Consider the following 27,767-nt stretch of genomic DNA (forward strand, 5'->3'; position numbering starts at 1 on the left):
GTTTTTCACAGTTAAAAACATATTTTTGGAGTTTACTTTATTAAAAACAATTAAGGATTTTGTAAGTAGCACGGAATTCCTAACTAAAAATTTTCTTTTTAGAGGTTTCTTTATAGTTTTTTTAGGGCGTCCCATAGTGGCACGGAGCGGATAATATCTGCACTCTCTTTTCAAACTAACCTAACCTTATTGAAACATTATAAAAATCTCATTTATAACATAATTCTTTTATTAAAATTGTCGCATAAGTTATTGGGGAATGTCCTACTGAACAAAATCAGAATCACGAAAAAATTTGGCGAAAATCGAACATAGTACCACCCCTTACTGATGAAAAAATCTTCAAAAATTATTATGTTTTCATTGCGATTTCTTTAAAGTAACCGTGAAAATGTGTGTTTTCAACTGTGGAAACGAGTATAGTACCAGCCTTTAGTTTGTCAGCTTAATTGAATGAAAACTATTAAATTCTTTATACTAAACTTTTTTATAACGTTTTTGCACAGTAACTTATCCGATAAGAATAGTGGTAAGTTTTTCGAGTTATCATTTCATTTCACCCGCCAAATCGATTATCGATATTCGATTTTTTTTTGTTGAGATTCTTATCTCTGTTTATATTTTTTTATTTATACAAAACCAAAAGTAAATAGTAGATTGCAGACATGTGTCCGACTAAAGAGCTTACGGCACGAATTATCCTCTCAGATATTGAGGGCACAACTACATCAATTAGTTTTGTGAAAGTAAATGTCTTTGCTGGAGGAAAATTTTAAAATATAATTTTTCTGACAATTTCTATGTTTTGGTCAGGACAAACTCTTTCCATATGCTAAATCGCACAGAAAAGGATACCTGGAGCAGACCTGGATTAGCAAGGAAACCAGCGAAATTGTTCAAGACTTACTAGAGCTGCCTGAATTTGAAGCGTATAGCAATGAAAATCCTCATCTGGGAGAAGAATCGTTTGGCATATCTACAGTAAGCGATTTTGTAAACTACCTTATTGATAAAGACTTGAAACTGGGACCTCTAAAGAGATTACAAGGATTGGTGTGGGAAAAGGGGTACAACTGTGGTGACATTAAAGGCCAGTAAGTTGAGAGTTAATGGAATCTGTGGATGGTGCGAATTAATAGGATGCACATTTTATTTCAGTGTTTATTCGGATGTGCCGGCAGCCTTTAAACGGTGGAAGGAATCAGGATTACGCTTGGCAATCTACTCTAGTGGCAGCATAAAAGCTCAGCAACTTCTTTTCGGGCAAAGTGACTTTGGCGACCTGCTGCCATACATTAACGGCCATTTCGATACGACTAGTGGCCATAAACAAGAAACACAGTCGTATACAAACATTACCAAAGATTTGGGCGAGGACCCAGCAGATATTCTATTTCTAACCGATGTAATAAAAGGTAATTACTTTGTAACGAATTCCAGATTTTACTCCTTTGATAATTGTTTTTTTTTTTTACCAGAGGCTGAAGCAGCACGTCAGGCTGGTTTACAAACTGTTATACTCTCAAGGCCGGGCAATGCCCCATTGACAGACGATGATAAATCACAATTCACAATTGTCGAAGATTTTGAAAAGCTCAACGTTAAGCTCAAACAAAAATAAACATTATTGAATGAATTTGATCAATTTGATAAGTGCTTACTCAGAACATCATACACAGAACATCATCACATACAGAAAATAAAAATCGGTTTCAGTCACCTAATTAATTGCTCCAAATAATTTTTTAATTGCGCCGATTAATTTTTAATTGATCCAATTAATTTTTGAATTGGCCCATTTAGAGGAAGTGAAGTGAGGGGGCAGTGTAAATAACGGTTGTTGTTGTTGTAGCAGTGTGTTGTACACTGAGGCGGCAGCCCTTGCCGATGAAGGACTTCATCGGGTCCATCCGGTACGTACAACCGGCTACTATGGGATTGCGTAAATAACGGTTGGTAGGAGGGGGATAGAGAGAGTAAAAAAGGAGGAGCCTGTGAGAGAGGAGATTGGGTGGGAGCAGGCTGGGTTGGAGGGATAGTGTGGATCGGTTTGGAGGGAATAGCGGACGGGCTTCAACGAGATCGACGAGAGGGACGTTGAAAATTGCATGGATTTCGGGGGATAGTTAACGATTGTTATGTTGGACATTTGGGGATTTTGTGTATGTCGGCTCCACTCGCTTCCATTGTTATGAATCGGTTCATCCGTTAAAGGGCCTTTGATTTAAAGTTGGGGCTGCCATCTTAAAAAAAAGGAAAAATAATCATTTAAAGTTAAATGCAATCACCCTATTGATGACCTGCTGGAATACGAAGACCCGACTCACTGAAAAGGATTAAAAAGTAAATTGGGAAATTCATTGCTTCTTATCTATAAAGAAACTCCAAATTTCCAAACTCCTTTAATTGTTGAAAAGTGGGAAAGTGCTTCTCAACACGTTTTCTCGTTTTTCGTCAAGGCTGACCTCGTTATATGTCAACCACAGCTGAATATAGTTTTTTAAATAAATTGACTTTTACATCAAAAAGTGGGTAATTCACTAGAGTGGAACGAAATATTACACGCTCACTGTGAATTTAGTACTTCCCCAATAAAACGTAATAAGTTGCAAAGCTACTGGACAAAATTCGGAGGACCAATCAGAAGAAGATTTGGGCAATATAATTTAGATTGACCAAGCATGGAAGACATTGACGACAATGTCAACAGGACTATAACTTCAATAGTGGGATCTTTCGAAGATAATTGTCCTCTTCGAGAAAGGAAATCAGACCAAGAAAAACCCTTTGTGATTGGAGAGATTCGCAATATTGCAAAAATGGTCCGTAGACACGTCGTCCGCAGGCACATCGCAATAAAGCGGAAGATTATTGGGATGTGTATTACACACGTCTCAAGGAATACAATCAAATTACCAGAGCGACAACCGGAGCTTTCAATCATTTATGTAACCCGTACCTGGTGGAATATTTGCGGCGTTATTACAGAAGAAGGCCGGCTATCTGGAGCCCCATCTAACCACTATATCATAGCGTGCCTAAGACTTACATATACTCCGAAGGCCTCGCAGGAGGCATGAGTGTTATTTATACCCATGCCCGACAAGGCAAGTTATGCGACACCAAAGGCCTACAGACCTTTATAACTTGCCACGTACTAGTGGGCATGATATTCATCATATACCGTAAATTGAAGGCAATATCGAAGCAATTCAAATTCAAAAATAGCCTTGTACTAGTGGGAATGGAAGTTATCATATATCAGTTTAAAGATACAGGGAATGACAACATGAGTTATAGGCTCCTGTTTCCCGGTAAGGGGCGGGCGGAAACAAGTGGCTCCTAACATAGCGATTGCTTAATGTAAAAAGGCACTTAAGGTCATTTCTTTACAGGAGATGAGAAAACTAGATAAATTCAGTACAATTTCAGATACAACAAAAATTTTAATGGAATTTTAAATAGAAAAAACAAAAAAAATTTTTCATTTATTTGGTCAAAGTCGTTTGACCATATATGACTATAATACCACAACATTTTGAAGCATTCAATAAAAATTTTTTAAGAATAAAATAATTAATGAGAGAATTGCATACCGCTTTAATTAAAATTTAAAAAAAAAAAAAAATTTATTAAGTTTTTTCCTTCTCCTGAAACAAGAAATCGAGTTAGACCCTTTCTTTATTAAGCTATCGATATGCACGCTTATAAAACCCACACTAGTAGAAAATTTAATTACTCTGAGAAAACGAGGACTTTAATCACCCTACAGTCTTCAAAAATAAAGCAATTGAGCTTACTTAACATGGGTGCTGCTCATTTTATGCAAACTGATTAAATAAATTTGTGGACTAATTTTACGGTGCAGGGGGCAGGACTCGCAGACAAGCGTGATAGGATATGTGATTCCTATCATAATAACCGTAGAAGGGAGCCCCTGTAGCCAAGTTGGTAGCGTGCTTGGATTACCAGTGCAGGAGTCGTGGGTTCGATTCCTGCCAGAAGCCTTGGTCTGTCGCTACTGTGGTATCACAATGGACCTAAAATTGCCTAAGTGAGTAAAGAACTGCCACTCTTACCTAACCTAACCCTAGAAGTTGGCCCCAAAAGAATCTGTACACTGATGCTGAAGACCCTCGATGTACCGGAGTCCTGACTCAAATCCGGAGTACCAGACTCAAATCCGTCTCTAGACACTCTGACAGTTTCCGATGTCTTGAAAATGGGCGCTACTGAGTCCAAGAAAGAATTCGAGTAAGAGGGAATAGTGCAGAGGGATTTAACTATTCCTGCCAGTAGCCAAGATGCAGGTGTCACTACTTCACCCAATCCTTGTTCCTGAATTTTCTTAGCATCACGACTACTGTGTACACTATTACCGCCCACATTAGCCGAGTTCAAAACAGGGGTGTTATTGGACAGTCTTTGTGGTTGTAGCAGTGTGTTGTACACTGAGGCGGCAGCCCTTGCCGATGAAGGACTCTATTGGCTCAATACGGTACATACAACCGCCTGCCATGGAACTGGTCTTCGTGGTTATTGTCCCACAGCAGGATTTAATCGTCAACCCCATTTGACTTTTCCAATATCGATAGGAAGCAATTGTTATCCAATATAAAAATGTTACGACCTCAAATAATCCATAGTAGTTTCTCCGTGGCTTCGAATTGAGGCGAGAATATCAGAAAAACATTTAAGCGGTTTTTATTGTCTAACTTTTGTTTAGGTCTTTAGCCATGTTGAACTTCTCTCCTAAGTGGTGTCCACCATTCGGTCTCGGCTATGAAATATAGGTCTCTTATCATTAAGATGAAAGCATTTGTCACATAGCACTTCTTGATGGGATTTACAAGCATCCCATTAAATAAGTGCAGGCACAAATTTTGATAAATCCGATTCATGGTGGAGGGTATATATGAGTCGGCCTAGCTGCATTTAATAATATTTTACTTTTTTACTAACAAAACTCTTCGAGTGAAGAAATTTAGAAAATGTAACTTCTACTTTTCTACTGAGTTGGATTTTCACTACGGTGGTTTCAATTGCCCTCTCTGGTTTCGTGATTCCAGTAGCTGGCCTAGGAACACCACCATCTTCTTCAATAGCCATCTTGTCGGATACCGAACTTTTTGGAGATGGAGGATACATAATGGCGACATCATGCATCTTCACCGACGAAAATGGCTTCTGCTTCGTTTGATATGTAGGTTGACATCTCACAGAAGAGGAAATTGGAACATTGGAGCTACCGAGCGCGTCCACAGGTTGCGGATAGTGGAATGCTCCATGCGGAGTAGCTGCAACTGCAGTCGTGGACAATCAGCGGTATCGAATGGAGAGTCTCAGTGAGAGGCCGGGTCGCACCGGCTCCTGTTTAAATACTGAGTGTCAATGATGCTCATACGACAAGACGAGATATTGGCGTCTTTAAAAAACCAACAGCCACCATGTTCCCATGGCGATCGTTCGTTTAGATCGTAATGAGCTTGCTCACCTATAAGAGCTTGACGAGGATCGCCTTATCCACTTGCAAATGTGGCTACAACAAATACAAACCTTGAAATGTCAATAAGCACTCGGGGGGTGGAATGGAGGATAGGTAGAGGTTAAACCGAGCAGGAGATTGAGGACAGTTATAGGTTACTCGACTTCAGGTAAATCCAGATTCTTCAGCATCAGTGTAGAGATTCCGTCGGGCCTAACGCCTTGGATGATTTGGCGCCACGGATGACATGCATAACATCGTCCACGGTAAATTGTTGTGGCTGTCCATCGGCTCGGATACGACGAATGGCTCTCTTCTTGCCCTGTTACTCTCGGGATGCACAATTAATTGACGGTTGAACAACCTGGCGCATTTCTTCGGATCAGCCACAGTTACGTCGCCAAAAGTGAGTGAGTTTATGTCTTCCCGTCTACCGGAGTTCGAGAGTGACTTAACAGTAGACCACAGCTTGACTCAATCGGAACCTAAGTTACATTGCTTCAAGTTTTCCAGCACTTAATTCTGCTAATGTTGTTGATTTTCAGACCCAGCTCGCTGATTCTGAGGTTAATGGGGTCCGTGCAACGAATCCCTTTACGCTCGTCCGCGAGTACCACTGCACATAGTCCTACGACGAGGACGCAGCACGGGATATCTATAAGCACCACACCGATCTGTGTGGGTTTCATTGTTCTCACGTGAAGCTTATCTGCTAGCGTCAACAGGTTGCGGATAGTTGCAACGGCGCTTGTGACCCACTGCTGTCTATCTTCACACACTACCTTGCAACTTATTCAATGCGACTATACCCACGTAGGCTAGAGCAAGATCGGAAATGCACCCACAGAATACACCGGTTACACCTCACCGATACTGACCGATGATGGAGGCGGTTCTTAGCAACCGAACAGAACCAGGGTCCGGGGTTCTTTTCAATCCCGGCACGGACCAAAAGCGTGAGGAGAAGGCACTCCGGAATGTGCCTCTCCCTTGACGAAAGAAGGACATACACGTACACTGAGGAGGCCACCGTAGCGCAGAGATTAGCATGTCCGCTTATGACGCTGAAAGCCTGGGTTCGAATCCTGGCAGGTACATCAGAAACATTTCCAGCGGTGGTTATCCCCTCCTAATGCTGGCGACATTTGTGAGGTACTTTGCCATGTAATAACTTTTCACCAAAGAGGTGTCGCTCTGCGGCACGCCGTTCGGACTTGGCTATAAAAAGGGGGTCCCCTATCATTGAGCTTAAAATTGAATCGGACAGCACTCATTGATTTGTGAGAAGTTTGTCCCAGTTTCTAAACGGAATGTTCATGACAAGATTGAATTTGCACGTACTTCTAGACGGCAGCCCTTGCCGATGAAGGATTCCAACGGGTCAATCCAGTGCTACCATGGGATTACTACTCAAACACTCCTGATCCCAAACTCTTAGCAATTTTTGTGTTTATGTTAAAGAGAGCGCCATGCTAAAAGGACTTACATCAGTCAACGATTGCTTGCCTTATCCTGAGGGATATAATTTTGATACCATGCCTTAGCGAGTGGTGATATCTTCATTATTTCGTTTGAACATACATAAATAAAATTCCTGCATGTTAACTACACTTTGAACAACTTATACCAACATATGGGTTCCCTAAATTTTGATGAATGTTTCCACTTTACTTTATGACAGACAGTGTCTCCACGCGAAAAAAACCTCTTACCAAAGCGTGTCCATAAGAAACTCTCTTTGTTTTGTTGGAAAACTATACCACAATGGCCTGTCTGCGTGCAGACTTTGTTTTGTCTTAGAAATTTACTACTCTCAGCATGTGTTGCATGCCCCAGAATAGATAAGCAAAAAGAAAAAAAACTTTGGTGCGTACGAGTACAACCATAAAGTAACCCTTGTTGTCTGATACAATAGCAAAAATAGCACCACAATAAATTCTTTTATAAGGAATATCGAAATTAAGTCAATTGGTAAAGGTAAACAAATTAGCCCTGTTACCTAGGCAACCTTTTAGGCCATACAAGCAAACACGACCAAGTGTACAAACGGTGGCCAGGATTTACCACAACACCAATTTTTGTTGTTAATAGGCAAAACAATTCTTCACAATGGCATCACATTCGGGAAGATCCTTTATAAATTCGTGCTTAAAAGTGCCCATTGACCCATGCAATAATTGTCCAGCTCCAATTTACAATAGGCCCAGAATGTATTTGGGACGCTTATCCATGACTCCAACAACAGCCTTAGCAACAAAAACTTGTGACACAGCGACAACAGACCTTAAGTGGTCATGTGGAGGCATAAGGTCCCTGACAAAGTTCTATGACAGCATTCCAGGTTACTTTCATATGGGGCTTCCCAAATCCAACTATTTTATTTACCGTTCCTTCTTTGCTCTTTACAGATTATGGCGAACTGACTCACTTAACCGAGGAGGAATTTTATTCAACACTGGATACACTGAGAAGCACCTGTCGTGAATTTAGAACGACACCAGCGAATTCGTGCGGCATCGCAACCACCACCATAGTGCTAGACGACCGCTGCAGTACTAGCACCACAAGTTCTTCCATGACTTCGCACTGTCACATTAAGAAATCTAAGAAGGGCAAGAAGAAAAAGAAATCGAACAAATCGAAAACTCGTAGTGAGAATCAGTCGGAATCGCAAGAATCCGAGAGTATTGTGGATTATACAACAAATAATAGATCCACCGTGCCAGATTCTGCATACACATTGACGGATAGCAAAACTTTTGAGAGAATTTTCGATATCAAAAGGTATTTAAGGGGGAAAAGTTATTTTTTTTTTTAATTCTTAACGACATTTTTTTTAATTGCAGCATAAAAAAAGATTTGGACGAAGAAGTGGAACGATTTAGAAAATCTCTTAAAGACTATGAATCTGAGTTGAGGAGACCTGCAACTTCCTCGGTGTTAAATCGATCAGAGTCACGCTCCTTTACACGTAGCCCATCGAAAGAAAGAAGAGAAAAAAGCGAAAATGTCATAAGACATTCAAACGAAAAGTGAGTAGAAGTGTTGTGTTTTCATTAAATCGTCGGCTTAATGCTATCTTGTTCCGCACGTCATTTTCGAGGAGTTAGGATCGGTTTTTGTGATCCTAACTCACTCGGCAACACACAGACCGAAATCTCTACCAATGTTTCCTTCAATTTCGATTAATAGCAATGCTCATTTATTAAAAAGATTTCGAATTCTCGTCACAAATCTGGATTTGCTTTTACTGAAAACGTCATATAACGGGAAGCGTTATTATGTCATAATTGTAAGGAGGCCACCGTGACGCAGAGTTTGATGCTGTACGCCTAGGTTTCAATCTTGGCTAGAACATGATAACAAATTTGTCAGCGGTGGTTTTCTCGCCCTAATGCTGGCAACGTTTGTGGGGTATTATGCCATTTAAAAACTTCTCTCCAAAGAGGTGTCGTAGTGCGGCACGACGTTCGGACTCAGATATAAAAAGGAGGCCCCTTATCATTGAGCTTAAACTTGAATCGGACTGCACTCACTGATATATGAGAAGTCTACCCCTGTTCCTTAATAGAATGTTCATGAGCAACATTTGCATTTGCACTCATTTAAACTAAGAGACGTGTACAGGCACATTGAAATGCGTTTAGAATATTTAAATACTTTTTAACGAAAATGCAATTTGTGAGAAAAATCACCTCAGTGAATATAGAGCTGGCAAAATATCGATGGCATTATCGATACTATCGATAATTGATTTTTTGACTTAATATCGATTGATATTTTTCCGATGGATACTATCGCAAAAGTTATTTAAAAATAAGCAATTCCACACTGAATGCATCCTTTATGATACATTGCGCCTATAGGGGGAGCAATTTTCATCCGATTAGACTAACATTTTCTCTCATGACTTCCAATTAACTTTATTAATCTTGGTTTTATTTTTAATTTTGTCTGTCCATTGATATTGATTTTATATAAATCGATCTCCTGATTTTTACTTCTCATTTTCGTTTGATATATAGGTAATGGGAAATTAACGATAGTATCGATACTAACGATATTAATTATGAAAAAAAAAATATGGAAAATATCGAATGTTCCGATTGTCGATAGTTTGCCAGCTCTAGTTTTAACAATGTGCGGACCGACAATTCTTAGACCAGTACCGGGTGGACCCAGTCCTTAGAGACTGGATAAACCATATGCTAAGGAAAAGGTGAACAAATTGTGTGTCTCATGGCATAAATATTAGGGAGAGTGTGGCACAAGGCACGCCACAGGCGGCCACTCCTATGGGTGACCACCATAAAACCACCTATTACGGATGCTGACTGAGGAGGGATTTGAACCCGTATGCTGCACAGACGATGTTATTATACTTCTAAGGGGTAAGGATCCGATGAGCCGAAACGGACTTGCATATGGCATATGACTGGGCTAGACCCAGAGGTCTCAATGTTAATCCAGAGAAGAAGAGAAGAATGCTTACTTTCGCCTCAGTAGTTTGATGGACTGCAATGGAGAAAAAGTGCAACGTTAGGATTATACAACAGGTTCAGAGAACATGTTGCCTTGGCATAGGCGGAGCGATGAGGAACAATCCTACTAGGACAATGGGGGCCATTCTAGATGTCCGACCCATAGCCATACAGATTAAGTGTGAGGCAGTAACTGCGTCCATGAGACTTAAGGCAATAGGAGGATGAATAGAGTACAGGAGCAGGTCATACCATCGCGGTATAATCGAGGCAATGATAGGAAGCCTGGGATATCTGAGACGACACTTGAGGTCGAGTACGAGGCACTGCTGCCAGCGGCAGTCTTGGATTGCTGGAACCCTAGTATTGCCATCTGGAAGATCATGTTACACGGATGGATCAAAGCTAGAGGACAGAGTTACACGGAAGGATCAAAACTAGAGGACAGAGTGGGCCAAAGGGCACCACGTTGCTTCTAAAAAACGATTTCGAAACCTGGCAAGGTCAAATACTTGGGTGTGATGTTGGACAGGAAACTGTATTGGAAGTGTCACATTCAGACGGCTTACACATGTCTTGGACAGGAAACCGTATTGGAAGTGTCACATTCAAAAGGCTCACAGATTTTGGACTCTATGTAGACCGACCGTAGGCTCGAAATGGGGCCTTAATCCGTGGATAGTCTACAGGAGCAGGTCATACCATCGAGGTATAATCGAGGTGACGATAGGAAACTTGGAATATCTGAGACGACACTTGAGGTAGAGTGCGAGGCACTGCTGCCAGCGGCAGTCTTGGATTCACGAAACCCTAGTATTGCCATCTAGAAGATCATGGGTCTATATTGAGAACCCAGGGACTAAGATCTGTTTTGGACTGCCTGACCATGATAAGGTCCTGTAGGCGTAGATCAGGGCGATCACGGAATGCGTGAGGTGTTGTGATGTTAACGCGAGGACGTCGAGTATGAACATCTTTACGGAAAGTAAACAGGCAATAACATCCGCGACAGTAAGATCACGAACAGTCTTGGAATGTATGAGGGAGATTAACGCCTTCTCTGAGGATGACACGATCCACATCGTTTGGGTGACGGGCCATAGCGGAGTAACTGGGAATGAGAAAGCAGACGATTTGGCAGCGAAGGCCAGGGAACTGCTGTCAATAAACTTGGTTAACCCGAAGCCTTTCGGGTCGACGCAGTCCGAGTTAAGAGCGTTATCGACAAATGCGCATGCGAAACGGTCGGTAGGAAGGCGAAAATCCTATGGGAAATCCAGATCGTGAAAAGTCGAGGCTATTACTGAAAAGAAGTAAGAATGAGGTCAGTATAATTCTCGGTATCATATCGAGACACATAGGACTAAGAACTCACTCGGTACTTAAGTGGGGACACAATACCCGACATGAACCAACTTATGGGCGTTGCTTGGAGAACAATTAAGGATTTTGTAAGTAGCACGTAATTTCCTTTTTCGAGGTTTTATTTTTATTTTAGTATTTAGAGAGCACAACATGCCGATTACTGGCTTAGGTGTATGTCCATAGTGGCATGGTGCATATTAATATCTGCACCCTCTTTTCAACCTAACCTAACCATGATTGATATCGTGGAAAGGCTGCTTGTAAATATAATGCTTACAAATATTGCCGGTATACCTCATTCTATTGGGTTGCCCAAAAAGTAATTGCGGATTTTTTAAAAGAAAGTAAATGCATTTTTAATAAAACTTAGAATGAACTTTAATCAAATATACTTTTTTACACTTTTTTTTCTAAAGCAAGCTAAAAGTAACAGCTGATAACTGACAGAAGAAAGAATGCAATTACAGAGTCAAAAGCTGTGAAAAAATTTGTCAATGCCGACTATATGAAAAATCCGCAATTACTTTTTGGGCAACCAATATTAATACAAAATATGTTGTGACCAGTGTTGCCACTCAAGAAAATTATTTCCTACCTAAATTTAAGAAAAATCCTACCAAACCCCACCAAAACCTACCAAATGTTCTACAAGCCAAAAATGCGGTATATGTTTCTGTACTCCTAACGAATACACAGAAATGAAATAATTTTGAGTTATTACTGGGCAATTTTTCAGTAAGTAACTTGCTATTTATATGTTGGAAAAACCTACCAAAACGTGAGGCCAGTCTCCCAAGCTACCAGGAGAATAAAAACCTACCAAAAATGGCAACACGGGTTGTGACTACATATGTACCTATAAATTCGGTGGCACTTAGTAATGGCCACTGTTGCCTTCTTGTACCGCCACTAACGATGACTGACTTTCTAGCAGCTTTTCCCTTACATATCGGTCTCGTAGGCATACCCAACTTTTCATACATGTTTCTTTTGACAAAAATAGAAATAAACAAGAAAAAGCGTGCTAAGTTCGGCCGGGCCGAAACTTATATACCCTCCACCATAGATCGCATTTGTCGAGTTCTTTTCCCGATATCTCTTTTTAGGCAAACAAAAGATAAAAGAAAAGAATTGATTTAATATTGGATCTCTATCAAGTTATGGTCCGATTCGGACTATAATTGAAGAGAATGTGGAGAAGAAGTCATTGTGTAAAATTTCAGCCAATTCGAGTAAGAATTGCGCCCTTTAGGGGCTCAAGAAGTAAAATAGAGAAATCGGTTTATATGGGATCAGGCTATTGACCGATTCGGACCATATGATACGTATGTTAAAGGCCATGGGAGAAGCCGTTGTACAAAATTTCAGTCAAATCGGATTTTAGCCAAATCAAGAAGTCAAGATCCCAGATAGGTTTAAATGGCAGCTATATCAGGTTATGGATCGATTTGAACCATATTTGATACAGTTGTTAGAAGTCATAACAAAACACCTCATGCAAAATTTCAGCCAAATCGGATAAGAATTGCGCCCTCTAGTGGCTCAAGAAGTCAAGATTCAAGATCGGTTTATATATTGTAGCATATATATCAGGTTATGAATTTAAACCACAAAAATTTCAGCCAAATCGGCCCTTTAGACGCTCAAGAAGTCAAGACCCCCGATAGGTTTATATGACAGCTATATCTGGTTATGGACCGATTTCAACCATACTCAGCACAGGACCATGTACAAATCCGGGGTAATTTCTCAAGCTAGAATGGACTGTATTTTAAATAAGGCTCCCAGATATGTAAATCGGTGTAATGAAGAAAAAGTGAAAAAAGGCAGGTTTCAATGTACAGTGTGCTAGTGTTTGAGGTTTATTGTGAAAGGCGGTAGCTTACCAGTTCAGATGTTTAAGCGGAAGTGGGTTTAAAATACAAAGCGTCAGGGAGACATAGTGATTTAGAACATAAAACAATTAGTCTAAGTTTAATTCAGCAATAAAAGGGACAACATGTTAACTTAAATTTCTTTTTGTGACAATGAAAGGTTTTAAGGTGACCGCTTTGTCAAATTTATGGTGTCTAGGAATTCATTTCATAAGGTATTCAATATGTTCATATCTTTATTTCTAAATTTGTGGAACGGAGTTCAACAGTTGTTGGAAATCATAATAAAACACATCATGCAAAAAGTCAAATCGGATAAGAATTGTGCCCTCTAGTGGCTCAAGAAGTCGAGAAGTAAAGATCCAAGATCGGTTTATATGGCAGCTATATCAAAACATGGACCGATATGGTCCATTTACAACCCCAACCGACCTACACTGATAAAAAGTATTTGTGCAAAATTTCAATCGCCTAGCTTTACTACTTCGAAAGTTAGCGTGCTTTCGACAGAGGGACGGACATGGATAGATCGACTTAAAATGTCATGACGATCAAGAATATATATAGTTTATGTGGTCTTAGACGGCGCAATTCTCATCCGATTTGGCCGAAATTTTGCATGAAATTTTTAATTTTGAAATCAGTCCGTATCCTGATAAACCGACCACCCTATTATTGGGTTGCCCAAAAAGTAATTGCAGATTTTTTAAAAGAAAGTAAATGCATTTTTAATAAAACTTAGAATGAACTTTAATCAAATATACTTTTTTTTACACAAGCTAAAAGTAACAATTGATAACTGACAGAAGAAAGAATGCAATTAAAGAGTCACAAGCTGTGAAAAAATTTGTCAAAGCCGACTATATGAAAAATCCGCAATTACTTTTTGGGCAACCCAATAGAATTCTTTTGCATATTTCGATTTCCAACAACTGTTCCAAGTATGGTCTAAATTGGTATATAACCTGATATAGATGCCACTTCCCAGTTTAACTTTTAGAGCCTCTGGAGAGCGCAATTTATACTAGATTTGCCTGAAATTTTGGAGGTGGTGTTTTTCTATGACTGGTGTTTTCTATTTGAAAAAGCAATTCAAAGAACTTGACAAATACGATCCATGGTGGAGGGTATATAAGATTCGGCCCGGCCGAACTTAGCACGCCTTTAATTGTTTTTTTTTCACAGGCTTCGGAAAAGACTAATCGATTTAGTGGCTATCCAAATTTAATGTTATTTTTCTCACCTGTCACTTTATTTGAAATGGATATATTGGAAGCGATGACAAACATTATCCAATTTCGAAGGCAAATAACTTAGATAGCCCACCAATATGTCCCACCGCATTTTCAGCCTTGAAATATTGCACATCATCCGGATTAAAATTCATCTTATCGGTTTTTACAAAATGGGGTTTAATAGTTGTTCATTGGAAAAGACAAACAAATGACTTGCCGTTACATATTTTTCTATCTCACAGATTTTCTTCTATCCATAGGAAACTTTTCATTATTATCTTTCTTATATTTATTATTTTTTACAGGGTGCCTGTTAGAAGCACATTTACGTCCACATTGCGCGAACGATTAAGAAAGACTTTATCCTTCAATGATCTTAATTCACTGGCCGATCCCACAGAATTGGCCGAGCTACGTAATAAAACAAAAACATTAGAAAAATTGGCATTTAAGGGCAATAGCAATGCGTACCAGGATCCCAGTAAACTAAGTAACTATTTCCAGGAGACCACCAAACCTGAACTATCAGAGTAAATACAATACGTTTATATGGACTTTCATACGTTCAATATTAAACTCTCGTTACTTTTAAATGTGTTCCTTTAGAAATGTGCCGCAAATTGTTGTAGAAACTCCCACTACAGATTCTTCCACTGAACGAACAGAGGATAATAAAAGGCGCAATAAATCCAAAACCAAAGAAGACAAATATAAAATCCCATTTAAAATTTTTGATTTGGACTCCTCGAAAAAGACGTATTCTGCCAAGGTAACTAAACGCTCATTACGGTTTCTTTGTAATAATTTATGTTATTTACAGCACTCTTCTCCTTCACCTGTACATCCAGTTGCTAGGCCAAATCTAGCGGCCACATTGAGGGTAGAATGTTCTAGAAAGAAGGTGAAAGAGTTGAAGAACAATTGCACCTATTACGATAAGACACCCCAAATTGATTGGGAAGTTCGTAAAACACCGGCATGGAAGTCGCTTTCATTAAAGTAAGTATCAAGAATGTCTTTATAAAGTTAAAAACTCGCAAGAAAAACTGCCAACTGTATTTAGGGAAGTACGGCGCCCTTAGCCGCTGCCTCACTTAACCTTACTATAGTGAGGTATTAAGAGGCATTAAGTCTCTTTAATTTCCTATCCACCAAGAGACCTAGGTATTTGTGCTTTTCAATCAGCTGATACTGTAGGTTACTTGTACAAAGTAACCCCACAGCTTCTTGTGGTGCCCCCTATCGAAACATCTCTGTATATTTATAGTTCCCAAGCTAGGCGTAATAGGTATTTGAATAAGTTTATTAAACTTACTTTTGACAATAATTACGCCTAGGTTCCTTTTGTTCCTTATGATTGACGTTCGCTATCTTTAGGAAATTTTTACCGAGATACATATTTGCTTCAGAGATTAAAAGGATGGACGATTAATTAGAGCGAAATCTTTAAATTTTTAATGCTACGATTTCCATAGCGGTCGGTTTTACGTACCGGATTGACCCGATGGAGTTTTTCATCGACAAGGGCCACCTCAGTGTACAACCCACGTCTACAACAACAACTATTCTATGGGTATATGTTGTATATACCCAAAAACATTTTCCCAAGACAAGGAACTCAGTCGCTCCTCAGGAATACTCTGCACCTCGTAATAGGTACGTATTTTACATTGAGATTTGACAGCCACTTAGGGAGAGCTACAATGGAATTATCATTGTAGCGGTAGGTTGTCTCCGTCTGTTTCTAGTGAAGCAGCAGATTAAAGACCGGAAGTAGGCCTAAGATGGACTCCAAAGACCCAACAACAGCGATAACACGAAGTCTGTTACTGAAACATCGACTAATGGAGTGCCTGGATCCAATAGCCAAAAGGCGACTAGTCTGCAGAGACTTCTGACGAAGACACCTGGTTCGGGACTTGAGGACGATACCAGTCCAATATCGTCTTCTTCTGTCAGCCATTTACATTGACCATTTGCGTTCTTTGGCAAAAACATAGGCTCCTCGAGGTTAGGTTGGTTAGGTTGAAAGAAGGGTGCAGATATTAATCCGCCCCATGCCACTATGGACATATACCTAAACCAGTAATCGGCTTGTTGTGCACTCTAAAAACTATAAAAAAAACTCTAAAAAGAAAATTTTAAGTTAGGAATTCCGTGCTACTTACAAAATTCTTGATTGTTTTCAATACCACTCCCCAAAGTTGGTTAATGTCTGGTATTGTGTCTCCATCTAAGTGTCGGTATCTGTTAGCCGCGAAATCCGGGCAAGAACATGGGAAATGCTCCAACGTCTCATCATCTTCCCGCATGCCCTACACATGCTACACTTGCCGCATCGATTTTACATACATAAGTGAGCTCGTAGTCCAATGTGTCCCGTTATGATACCAATAGCTATACTGACCTTCTTCTTGCTTCCTTTCAGTAATAGCCTCGTCTTCTCACGATCTGGATCCCCCCATAGGGTTTTCGCCGCCCTACCGACCGTTTCACTGTTCCACAATGTTGCATGCGCATTCGTCGCCCACTCCCTTAACTCGGAATGCGTCGACCCGAAAGGCTTCGGGTTAACCAAGTTTATTGACGGCAGTCCTCTGGCCTTCACCTTCAAATCGTCTGTCCTTTCATTTCCCCTTACTCCGTTATGGCCCGGCACTCAAAGCGTTAATCTCCTACTTAAATTGCAATACAGTTCGTGACCTTACCGTCCTGGTTGTTATTGCCCCGATGGCAATTTTATTGTCAGTAAAGATCTTCACACTCGACGTCCTCTCGTTAGCACCACACCACCTCACGCATTCCATGAACGCCCGGATCTCCGTCTGAAGGGCTGTATTATGGTCAGGCAGTCTAAAACAGATCTCAGTCCCTGGGTTCTCAATGTAAACCCCCAGGTCCACTCTGTCCTCTAGCTTTGATCCATCCGTGTAACATGATCTTTCAGACGGAAATACTAGCGTTCCGTCAATCCAAGACTGTGCTGATGGCAGCAGTGCCTTGCACTCGACTTCAAGGTTCATCTCAGGTATCCGAACGGAAACCTCTTCCCTTCCTTCCAGGTTTCCTAACGTCGCCTCGATTGTACCGTGATGGTATGAGCTGCTCCCATCCTCAATCCATTCTCCCATCGCCTAAGTCTCATAGCCGCAGTGGCGGCCTCACACTTAATAAGTATGTCATTGGGTCGGATATCAAGAATAGTCTCCAGTGCCCTAGTGGGTGTGGTCCTCATCGCCCCGCCTATGCCAAGACAGTATGTTCTCTGAACCTGTTGTATGGTCATTATGTTGCATAGCATCCATAACAGCCCACCAAACTAATCACGCTCCTGTAGAGCCAGTGTACTATCCTAGGATTCAGGCCCCATTTCGAGCCTACGGCCCGTCTACATAGTGCCCAACAGTTTCGTGTCCAAGATCACACCTAAGTATTTGACCTTGTCATATATCGAAACGTGGTGCGTTAAATTGGCCCACTTTCGCCTTCCTCATAAACAGGCATATTTCAGTCTTCCCTAGGTCAACATTACGACCTCTGGGTCTAGCCCAGTCATATGCAAGACCCTTTCGGCCCTTCTGCATAGCTCGTTCGGATCCTTACTCCTTAGAAGTATTATAACATCGTCTGCGTAGCAGACGGGTTCAAATCTCTAAGTCAGCATCCGTAATAGGTCATTTATGGTGGTCACCATAAGTAGTGGCGATAAAATGCCCCCCTGTGCCACATTCTCCCTTATATTTATGCAATGGGACACACAATTTATCCACTTGTTCCTTAGCATATGGTTTATCCAGTCTCTAAGGACCGGGTCCACCCGGTACTGGTCTAAGGATTGGATCAGTGTGTCGCACATTGTTAAAAGCCCCCTCGATGTCAATGCATACCGCCTGTATGTAAGTTTTGCCATCGAAGGATTTTTCTATTTTATGCACAACCTCGTGCAGGGCTGTCTCCACCGGCCTTCCCTTGACATAGGTGTGCTGTTTGTATTTGAGCAGTTCGCTGCATGTCATATTCTTTATCATGGTGTCCACAATACGTTCCATGGTTTTGAGTAGAAAGGACGTAAGGCTTATGGGTCTGTAGGCCTTTGGTGTCGCATAACTTGCCTTTCCGGGCTTAGGTATAAACACCACCCTTGCCTCCTGCCAGGCTTTCGGAGTATATGAAAGTCCTAGGCACACTGTGAAAATTTTGGCCAGACGAGGGGCCAGATAGTCTACCTCTTTCTGTAGTAAAGCCGGAAATATTCCATCAGGTCCGGGTGACTTAAATGGTTTGAAGCTCCTTAAGGATTCCTTCACCATAAATTCCGTTATTATAAACCTTCGATCGACGTCATTATTCAAAGATTCCGGTGTCTCCGTGAGTCCCTTCGTATCCTGTGGAAAATGGGTTTTCAACAAAAGCGCGCTCCCTTCGTTCCTGTTCGGAGGCCACGCAGGTAGCGCAGAGGTTAGCATGTCCGCCTAAGACGCTGAACGCCTGGGTTCGAATCCTGGCGAGACCATCAGAAAAAATTTTCAGCGGTGGTTTTCCCCTCCTAATGCTGGCAACATTTGTGAGGTACTATGCCATGTAAAACTTCTCTCCAAAGAGGTGTCGCTCTGCGGCACGCCGTTCGGACTCGGCTATAAAAAGGAGGCCCCTTATCATTGAACTTAAACTTAAATCGGACTGCACTCATTGCATTCTAGCCTACTCCAAAAGGCTTTTCTTTTTCTTTGAGGAGTGAAATAAAAACACCTCCTTTTCACTCAACGGCTGCAATACAAATTATTATTTGGGAGTAGAATACGAATCTGATATCCAAATGTGGAGCCATGTATTTGGGGCACCGTCCCTTTGCCAAAACATCCCCCCAAAGAGTACACATTGTTCGAGGACGCTTTATCCCATTAACTCCCCTTAAACCAATGGGAATATGGGGTTTAAATAAATGGTATTTGAGAGAAGAGCACGATGATGATATTTTTTTCAAGATCAAGTGTCTAGGAGACCACCTCAATCACGAAAACACTACTTAATTGGACGTCATGACAATATCGGAATGAAATAAAGACTTTTACGAATGGAGTATATCTAACACCCAAACGTAAATGACCCTAAACCCTCCGAGCGAATTCATAGACCTATAAAGATCATATGGGATTCAGATAGAGACATTATTATTGTTATACTGTTAGTCAAGCGATATATTGGGTTGCCCAAAAAGTAATTGCGGATTTTTTAAAAGATAGTAAATGCATTTTTAATAAAACTTAGAATGAACTTTAATCAAATATACTTTTTTTACACTTTTTTTCTAAAGCAAGCTAAAAGTAACAGCTGATAACTGACAGAAGAAAGAATGCAATTACAGAGTCACAAGCTGTGAAAATTTTGTCAACGCCGACTATATGAAATATACTATTTTCGTAGCAGGGTATTTCACTAAAAACTGTTAAGGATATCCAAGAATCGATAAAAAACGCAGAATATACAAAAATATTTGAACACGTATTTATTGAATAGGCTTTACGAAGAGAATGAAAAAATCTGTATTATATTCAATATACATACAGCGGTCAAAAAAAGTATTCATCATTCAATGTTTTTTTTTTTTAATAAGTCTACAAAAGACAATTGGAATAAAAACATATTAAACTAATGATGCAGTAGTGCTTGTGTGATATATATGTACACAATTTCATTGTTTTTAAAGAAAAAAATAGTATTTATTGGAACAAAAAGGGCCATTTTACAGCTGAACACAAAAAATTAAACAAAAAAAGTATTCATCATTGCAAAAAAACAAAAAAATAAATAACATAATTTAAAAAAATTAATACTTTGTTATTCGACCACCGCGTCTTATAACTTCTTTTAAACGGTTTGACATCGATTGGACTAATTTAGCGGTTATATTTTGGTCTATATTAGTCCATTCCTCCATTATCACCTGTTGCATTTGACTCTTGCTCGAAAAATTGCGCGTTCTCAATTTGCGTTCGAGATGTTCAATTGGGTTCAAGTCGGGACTTTGAGGAGGAGTTTTAATGACTTTGGGGCAGTTATACAGCATCCACATCTTGGTATTTAAAGCAGAATGTTTGGGGTCATTATCTTGATAATATTGAAAGTTATTACCAAGCCCAAGTTTTACAGCACTATCTTTTAAATTCCTCTTTAAAATGTCAATGTAATACTTATGATCCATTACTCCATTAATAATTTCAAGATTTCCCGCTCCTGAAGCCGCCATACACCCCCAAACCATTAAACCACCTCCACCATGTTTTACAGTAGCAACTGTGTTTCGTTCTTCAAGCTCTGTATTTGGTTTTCTGTACACTATGACCTTTCCATCGCACCCAAAAAGATTAAACTTGCTCTCGTCTGCAAAAATGACTGTTTTCCAAAATGATTCGGGCTGTTTTACATACATTTTTGCGAAGTTTAGCCTTTTCACTCGGTTTATTTTATTTATAAAGGGCTTCTTACGTGCAGTTCTTCCTCTGTAACTATGCCTTTTGAGTGTATTTCGAATTGTTTGTGTAGTAACTTCCTTCCCTAAATATTCCATAGTGTTTTTACGAAGAATGGTCGCATTTGTCTTCGGAGTTTTCTGAACTTGCCGCACTAGCCAACGCACATCTCCAACTGAAAGTGCTTTTGGTCGACCAGATCTTGGTTTATTGTCAACAGTTTTCGTTTCTGTCCACTTTCTGATGATGGATTGTATAGTAGATCGTGGTCTATTTAATATTTCACTGATAGTTTTTTGAGTTAAACCATTCCTGTGGTGTTTTATTATCAAAACTTTTACCTCATCAGAAACCTCGTTTTGCTTACGACCCATTTTGACAAAAACTATATTTTCAATTAAATTAAATATTTGCTGTCAAGGGCAAAGCCTCCTTTACTAAATAAAACAGAAAAGGGGGATTCCCAAATAATATTTGAATTTGACTTTGATGATAGCACATCAATGATGAATACTTTTTTTGTTCTGTTTTTGGTGTTATTATATAAAATTGCATTTTTTGCGCTAATTAAATTTATTTTTTGAATTTATTTTAAAACATATTACGAAAAATAAACTATTGCATAAAACTGCATTATTTGTTTACTTTAAATTTTCTTCAATTACCCAAAATAAGTGAATTTATTATCAATTTTGCTAATGATGAATACTTTTTTTGACCGCTGTACATAATTTTTTTCTACAATGAATGCAAAGCCTACATATAGGAAATATTATTTTAATAAACAAAGTTTTTCATTAGCAAGTAATTTCAACACTTCCCCTTAATGAAAAAATATTTATGTTTTTACTGCAATCCCAACTTCCCACTTAAATTTTGATTCTTCACCTTTGTTAGTGATTTTGTCAAAATATCGGCAGTGTTTTCATTGGATGAAACATATTTTAAGTCAAGCTTTCCTTCTTTATAAACATCCCTTATGTGATGCACTTTGATGTCAATATGCTTACTTCTTGAATGATAGACTGGATTTCTGACAAGCTGTTGGGACCCAATATTATCTCCATATAGTGTAATTGCATTTTTTACTAGTCTTGAAAATCCGATTTCGGTCAAAAGATTTCGGATATAGATTATTTCCTTAGCAGCTGAGGATAATGCCATATATTCTGCCTCAGTGCTACTCAGAGCAACGGTTTGCTGTTTCTTAGATTCGTACATTACAGCACCTCCGGCCAATATAAAGACGAAACCTGTGAAAGACTTCCTGTCATCTGATCCTCCTGCCCAGTCAGCATCAGCGAATCCATGCAATGGTTTACCACTACACTTGTATTGCAGGCTCAAATTGGAAGTTGCATTTAAATACCTCATGACATGGTGACATCCATTCAAATGCTCGATATGTGGATTATTGTTGAACTGTGATAATTTAGTAACGGCATGAAGTATATCTGGTCTAGTACAAAGTCCAATATACATCAAAGAACCTATAAGAGATTGAAACATTTTTGCATCAACCTTCTTACAATTACCACAACCATCTGTGCATTTCTTGAATTGTTGGCCAGGATCTAGAGGAGTGCTAACTTTTCTCACATTTTCCATGCGTGCTTCTTGCAGCAATTCTAAAATCATCTTTCTTTGCGAAACTTCCAAAGGTCCCGTTGGCGTCTTTCTCTTAACTTCCATCCCCAGAAAGTAGTCTATGGGTCCTTTATCCTTAATATCCAAATAGTGCCCAATCTTTGATTTAATTTTTTCTAATTCTTCCTCCTTTGAACTTGCAAGCAAAATATCATCTACGTACACAACGAGAATCACGATATTTGGTCCTTTGTTCAAAGTATAAACACAAGGATCTAGTGTGCACTGTTCGAACTCAACGTTCTTTAGAACTTCATTAAGCTTTTCGTTCCACTTCCTTCCAGATTGTTTAAGCCCATACAGAGCTTTCTGTAATTTGCATACCTTATGTGGAGCTTCGTTATTTTCAAACATTTCAGGTTGGTTCATATATATGTCAACATCAATTTCTCCGTTTAAATACGCCGTTGTAACATCCAGTTGATGTACGTACATCTTGAACTCTGCTGCTAAAGCCAGTAATAAACGAACTGTCGAGTATCGTGTTACAGGAGAAAAAGTTTCAGTGTAGTTTATTCCATATCTTTGACTACATCCTTTAGCGACCAATCTTGATTTATATCTTTCTATATTCCCGTTCTTATCATGTTTTAGCGCAAATACCCACTTACATTTGATAACAGGTTCATTTTCAGGCCTGTCGACAAGTTTCCAGGTGCCTTTTTGGATCATGGAATCATATTCCGCCTTCATTGATTCAAGCCATAGATCGCGGTCATTTCGGTGTTCGAGTTCATTAACTGATTTCGGAATTTCAACATTTTCATTTCTTATGAAGTTATTTTCAATCCGTCTTCCAGATCGTAAAACTTTTACATTTGCTTCACAAGTTCTTGTTTCTTCAATTGGTTGGTCTTCAGGCTCAACAGCAGATTCATGCATTATAACACTTTCCACTTGGTCAGTTTCTGGACTTTCATTTGCTTCCTCAATTGAATTATCCTGGATTTGCTGACTTGAATTAGATACAATAAGTACGGGCAGATTTTCTTCTTCAGTTGTTTTAAGGGTTTCAAATACATCACATTTTTCTTTTGTACTTTTCTGGGACTCTTCGAAGAATTTAACATCACGGCTTTTGTACATATTCTTCGTTTTTGGGTCAAATAAACGATACGCTTTCGATTCAGAACAGTACCCTACAAGTATGCATTCGAGCCCTTTTGCTCGAAATTTAGTGTTTCCAGGTCTCTTATTCAACCTGATTGCCTTACAGCCAAAAGTTTTAATATGAGCAACGGTAGGTTTCTTACTACTCCAGCGTTCCATAGGCGTTATTCCTTCCACGGCTACAGTTCGACTTCGATTTCTTAAATAAACTGATGTAGCAATCGCTTCGGCCCACAAAGACTCATCCAATCCAGATTCTATAAGAAGACATCGCGCCATCTCAACCACAGTTCTATTGGCTCTTTCTGCCACTCCATTCTGTTGAGGCGTATATTCGACCGTCAACTGTCGTTGAACTCCAAGTTTCTCGAGACATGTTGAATATTTGGTACTCAAATACTCACGACCATTGTCACTGCGGATTACTTTTAACTTTTTTCCGGTTTGTCGTTCTGCCATTGATAAAAAACTTACAAAGGCGTTATAGATATCTCCTTTGTGCTTCAAAAAATAGACAAACATCATCCTCGAGTAGTTGTCTATGAACAACGCAAAATATCGGGAACCACCAACAGATGTAACACTCATTGGTCCACATATGTCTGTATGCACTAATTCAAGGACATCTTTTGATGCTCTTCCGACCTTTTTTGGAAACGGTTCCGCATGAATTTTACCCTTACAGCAGACTGTGCATTCTAATTTTGGAGATACTTGTTTCAGATTTAAGCCATAGACCATATTTTGTTTTACCAGTTCCTTCAAACTTTGTATATTTAAGTGCCCATAACGTTTATGCCAAAGCGAGGTATCGTTATTTAGTAATTTGGCACACATTTGAGACTCATCCGTAGTTTGGTAGATGTAAAGTTGATCTTGCTTTCTTCCAATCAGCAAATCGGTGTCCCCATCTTGAACAATCACAACGTCTGTTTCGAAGTTCACAGACAGTTTTGCTTCCGTCAATTTTGCCACCGATAAAAAATTGAACTTTAGTTTTGGTACATACAGTACGTTACGCAAACATACGTTTTGATCATTTGTTTTCAAATATACTTGCCCGATTCCTTCAGAGTAAATATAGAAATTAGCTGCTAACTCGATTCTCTCCCGATGCTTTTTCAGCTCATGAAAAACTTTCTTGTCACAACTCATGTGACTGGTGCAACCGCTATCAAATACCCAGCAACTTCGAGGGTAGTTTTTACAATTTACTTCATTAAGCATTGCATTCGAGGTAGTACGTCCAGATTTACAATCGCGAGCCGTGTGCCCTTTTTTACCGCAATTGTAGCACTTGAAATCTGGTTTTCGTTTTTCCGAATTCTTCTTTTTCCCTTTTGTTAAAAAAGCTTGTTCTTTGTGGCCTTCTGTGTAGACTTTACTTGCCCTTCTTTCATATTCCTCCATTAACTTGTTTTTCAGGGCCTCCAATGTTGGCAAAGAATCCCTGGATTCCATTGCGATTACGAAGTTTTCATAATCTTCGGACAAACTATCCAATAGGATAATCGACAAGAGTTCTTGGCTTATATTCACCTCAATTTCAGCTAATTTTTCGACTACATTATTGAAATTGGATTGATGTTCCGCCATAGTTTGATTTTCGGTCATCTTTGTCGCTAATAACTTGCGGAATAGATATATCATTCTAGCTGGTCCTTTGGGTTGAAATTTCTTTTCCAATGTTAGCCATGCGTCTCTCGAAGTTGGACAATTTTTAACCAAATTCAATTGCGACCTTTTCATACTTAACAGGATTGATGACAACGCCTTCTGGTCCTTATTTTCCCAGATTGTTCGTCCGGCATCATCGGTTGGTTTTACTGCGGCTCCACTTACGTAATCCCATAAATCCGCATGAATTAAAACAGACCGCATATGGATTTTCCATCCATCATAATTCGCTTCTTCAAGCTTTTCTATTTGAAAAATCGACGACATTTTAAACGATTTTCCTTTCCAACAAATGTTTTTATTTTCTATATTTGCAATTCACTTCGCGATTTTTATTAATCCTTTGATTCTGGGCCCATAACCTTTGTTAAGGATATCCAAGAATCGATAAAAAACGCAGAATATACAAAAATATTTGAACACGTATTTATTGAATAGGCTTTACGAAGAGAATGAAAAAATCTGTATTATATTCAATATACATACATAATTTTTTTCTACAATGAATGCAAAGCCTACATATAGGAAATATTATTTTAATAAACAAAGTTTTTCATTAGCAAGTAATTTCAACAAAAACTCTTTAATTGTCGAAACTAAAACAACTATACTTAGCACAGTTATTGGACATCATAACAAAACACCCCGTGCAAAATTTCAGCCAAATTGGATAAAAATTGCGCCCTGTAGTGGCTCAAGGAGTCAAGATCCCAGATCGGTTTATATGGCAGTTATTTTAAAACATGGACCGATATGGCTCATTTACAATCCCAATCGACCTACACCTATAAGAAGTATTTGTGCAAAATTTCAAGCTGCTAGCTTAACTCCTTCCAAAGTTAGCGAGCTTTCGACAGACAGACCCATAGACGGACCTGGCTAGATCGACATAAAATGTCATGACGATTAAGAATATATATACTTTATGGGGTCTGAGACGAATATTTCGAGGAGTTACAAACAGAATGACGACATTAGTATACCCCCATCTTATGGTGGAGGTAAAAAAATGGATATGCGATTCAAACCAAATACTTTTTGTTTTTTGGGACACCCTAATATACGTATATAGTTTTTAGACTAATCGATATTTCAATCTTTTATAAACGGAGTGATAAAATGAATATACTCCCCATTCTATAGTGGTGGCTACCAATACGCTTGAAGTTACATTGTTCATTCTAATTTTTTTTTGTTTATATTGTCTTCCAGCGAAACGCATCAAGAAATAATAAAACTTCGCTTAGCCACTCGAAAAGCAGAACAAGCTCTACAAAAGCGTGAATACGATCTTAATATGGAATTAATGAGACAGCGAGTGAAATCAGCGCCCCTACTACTAGAAGGTCCGACACATTGGGGGCCCGATGTAGGAAAATTGACACACAATTGTCAGAGAGAGGGACGACGGCACATGTGTCAAACTAATCAACGAACCAGACGCAAAAAGAACTCTTCGCGTAGCCACAGTTGTAGGCGTGGTCTTTTCCATCACTCTGATCCAGGCATTGATTATGAACGCTTTGCAGAATCATCGCCTATGTCGAACGATAACAAATCTCAAGAATCGGGGAGAATGTCACAAAAAATAAATACTCTGCGTAAAGTATATGGAGGTGGTGCGAATTCTGCTGCAAAATCTCAATCTCGTTGCTCTACACGTCCTACGAATACACCACATTCTTCTAAGTCGAATGCGGGAAAAAGAAAAACGGAGGAGAAGAATACGACGAAGTCAAATCCGAATTTAGTTGTGGTAGAAAATGACAGCGGCGATGAATTGTCCAGTTTGGACAGAGCTTTCTTGTAGTTACAAATCAATGATTTTTTTAGACTTTACAATAAGCTTGTGAATGTAATAAAATTAATAAGTATGTAAAAAATATGACAGTGGTTTTCTTTCCTAAAATTCTCTAGGTCATCGAAATCCATTTTCCTTCCTCCTGGCTTGTACAATATATTTTTGCCTTCGCAAATTTATACATACATTAATATATCTGTCTATCTATCTTTCGTCTGCTTGATTCTGTTGAGAGTCCAGATCCAGGAACTCTGCGTCTAAGATGGGGTGCGTCCACAGGGATCTGGATCTGAGTCGAGTGGGTCTGGCTGAGCAGTTAAATAGGTGACGTGTGGTCCCTGCTCACAATCGGGACATGCATCTTGCACTTCGGCATCCATCCTTGCTCTGTAGGAGTTGAACGTAATTTAGCTAGAACTACTCTGGTTCACCAGAGGAGGTAAATTTCTTCAGATGCAATGGGGGTCGTTCTTCAAGGACTACATTCACCCGGTAGCTATTTACCCCATCTGCTACCGTGTCTGCATGAATGTTGTCTAGATTCTTTTGATATGCCGCTTGATCTAGAGGGTCTCTCTTGTAGCGCTGAACCTCACGCTCTAGATCATGTAGATTCTGGTCG

General features: G+C 39.4%; 2 protein-coding genes and 1 long non-coding RNA gene across 4 annotated transcripts; 2 read left to right on the forward strand and 1 right to left on the reverse strand.

The window, feature by feature from the left end:
* Nucleotides 1–588: 588 nt before the first annotated feature.
* LOC106081346 (enolase-phosphatase E1) lies at nt 589–1,724 on the forward strand. The gene is made up of 4 exons (XM_013243237.2): nt 589–746; nt 814–1,094; nt 1,159–1,415; nt 1,479–1,724. Exons 1-4 carry the CDS (start codon nt 666–668, stop codon nt 1,619–1,621), a joined length of 762 nt encoding a protein of 253 aa, XP_013098691.2. The 5' UTR covers nt 589–665; the 3' UTR covers nt 1,622–1,724.
* LOC106081362 (uncharacterized) lies at nt 1,633–15,320 on the reverse strand. 2 transcript variants are annotated; one of them, XR_009396978.1, is made up of 4 exons: nt 15,027–15,320; nt 14,912–14,962; nt 14,449–14,851; nt 1,633–2,243 (listed from the first exon to the last, which is right to left on the reverse strand). It is a non-coding gene; the product is annotated as an uncharacterized LOC106081362 (long non-coding RNA). The 2 variants fall into 2 exon arrangements; XR_009396979.1 differs by lacking the exon at nt 1,633–2,243 and adding an exon at nt 7,775–8,088.
* Nucleotides 7,595–27,229, forward strand: LOC106081356 (uncharacterized). The gene is made up of 7 exons (XM_013243248.2): nt 7,595–7,826; nt 7,894–8,269; nt 8,332–8,517; nt 14,746–14,970; nt 15,047–15,209; nt 15,261–15,439; nt 26,557–27,229. The coding sequence occupies exons 1-7, from the start codon at nt 7,595–7,597 to the stop codon at nt 27,152–27,154; spliced, it is 1,959 nt and encodes a 652-aa protein (XP_013098702.2). The 3' UTR covers nt 27,155–27,229.
* Nucleotides 27,230–27,767: the final 538 nt, after the last annotated feature.

This window comes from Stomoxys calcitrans, chromosome 2 (genome assembly GCF_963082655.1).
Source record: "Stomoxys calcitrans chromosome 2, idStoCalc2.1, whole genome shotgun sequence".
Lineage (NCBI taxonomy): Eukaryota > Metazoa > Arthropoda > Insecta > Diptera > Muscidae > Stomoxys > Stomoxys calcitrans.

Bases quoted from the DNA above. Each gene is read 5' to 3' on its own strand.
- LOC106081356 (XM_013243248.2), top strand. From the start codon at position 7,595: ATGGCATCACATTCGGGAAGATCCTTTATAAATTCGTGCTTAAAAGTG. The intron at 8,518-14,745 runs GTGAGTAGAAGT...TATTTTTTACAG, and splicing joins ATAAGACATTCAAACGAAAA to GGTGCCTGTTAGAAGCACAT. The intron at 15,210-15,260 runs GTAACTAAACGC...TGTTATTTACAG, and splicing joins AAAAGACGTATTCTGCCAAG to CACTCTTCTCCTTCACCTGT.
- LOC106081346 (XM_013243237.2), top strand. From the start codon at position 666: ATGTGTCCGACTAAAGAGCTTACGGCACGAATTATCCTCTCAGATATT. The intron at 747-813 runs GTAAATGTCTTT...TGTTTTGGTCAG, and splicing joins CATCAATTAGTTTTGTGAAA to GACAAACTCTTTCCATATGC. The intron at 1,095-1,158 runs GTAAGTTGAGAG...ATTTTATTTCAG, and splicing joins TGTGGTGACATTAAAGGCCA to TGTTTATTCGGATGTGCCGG.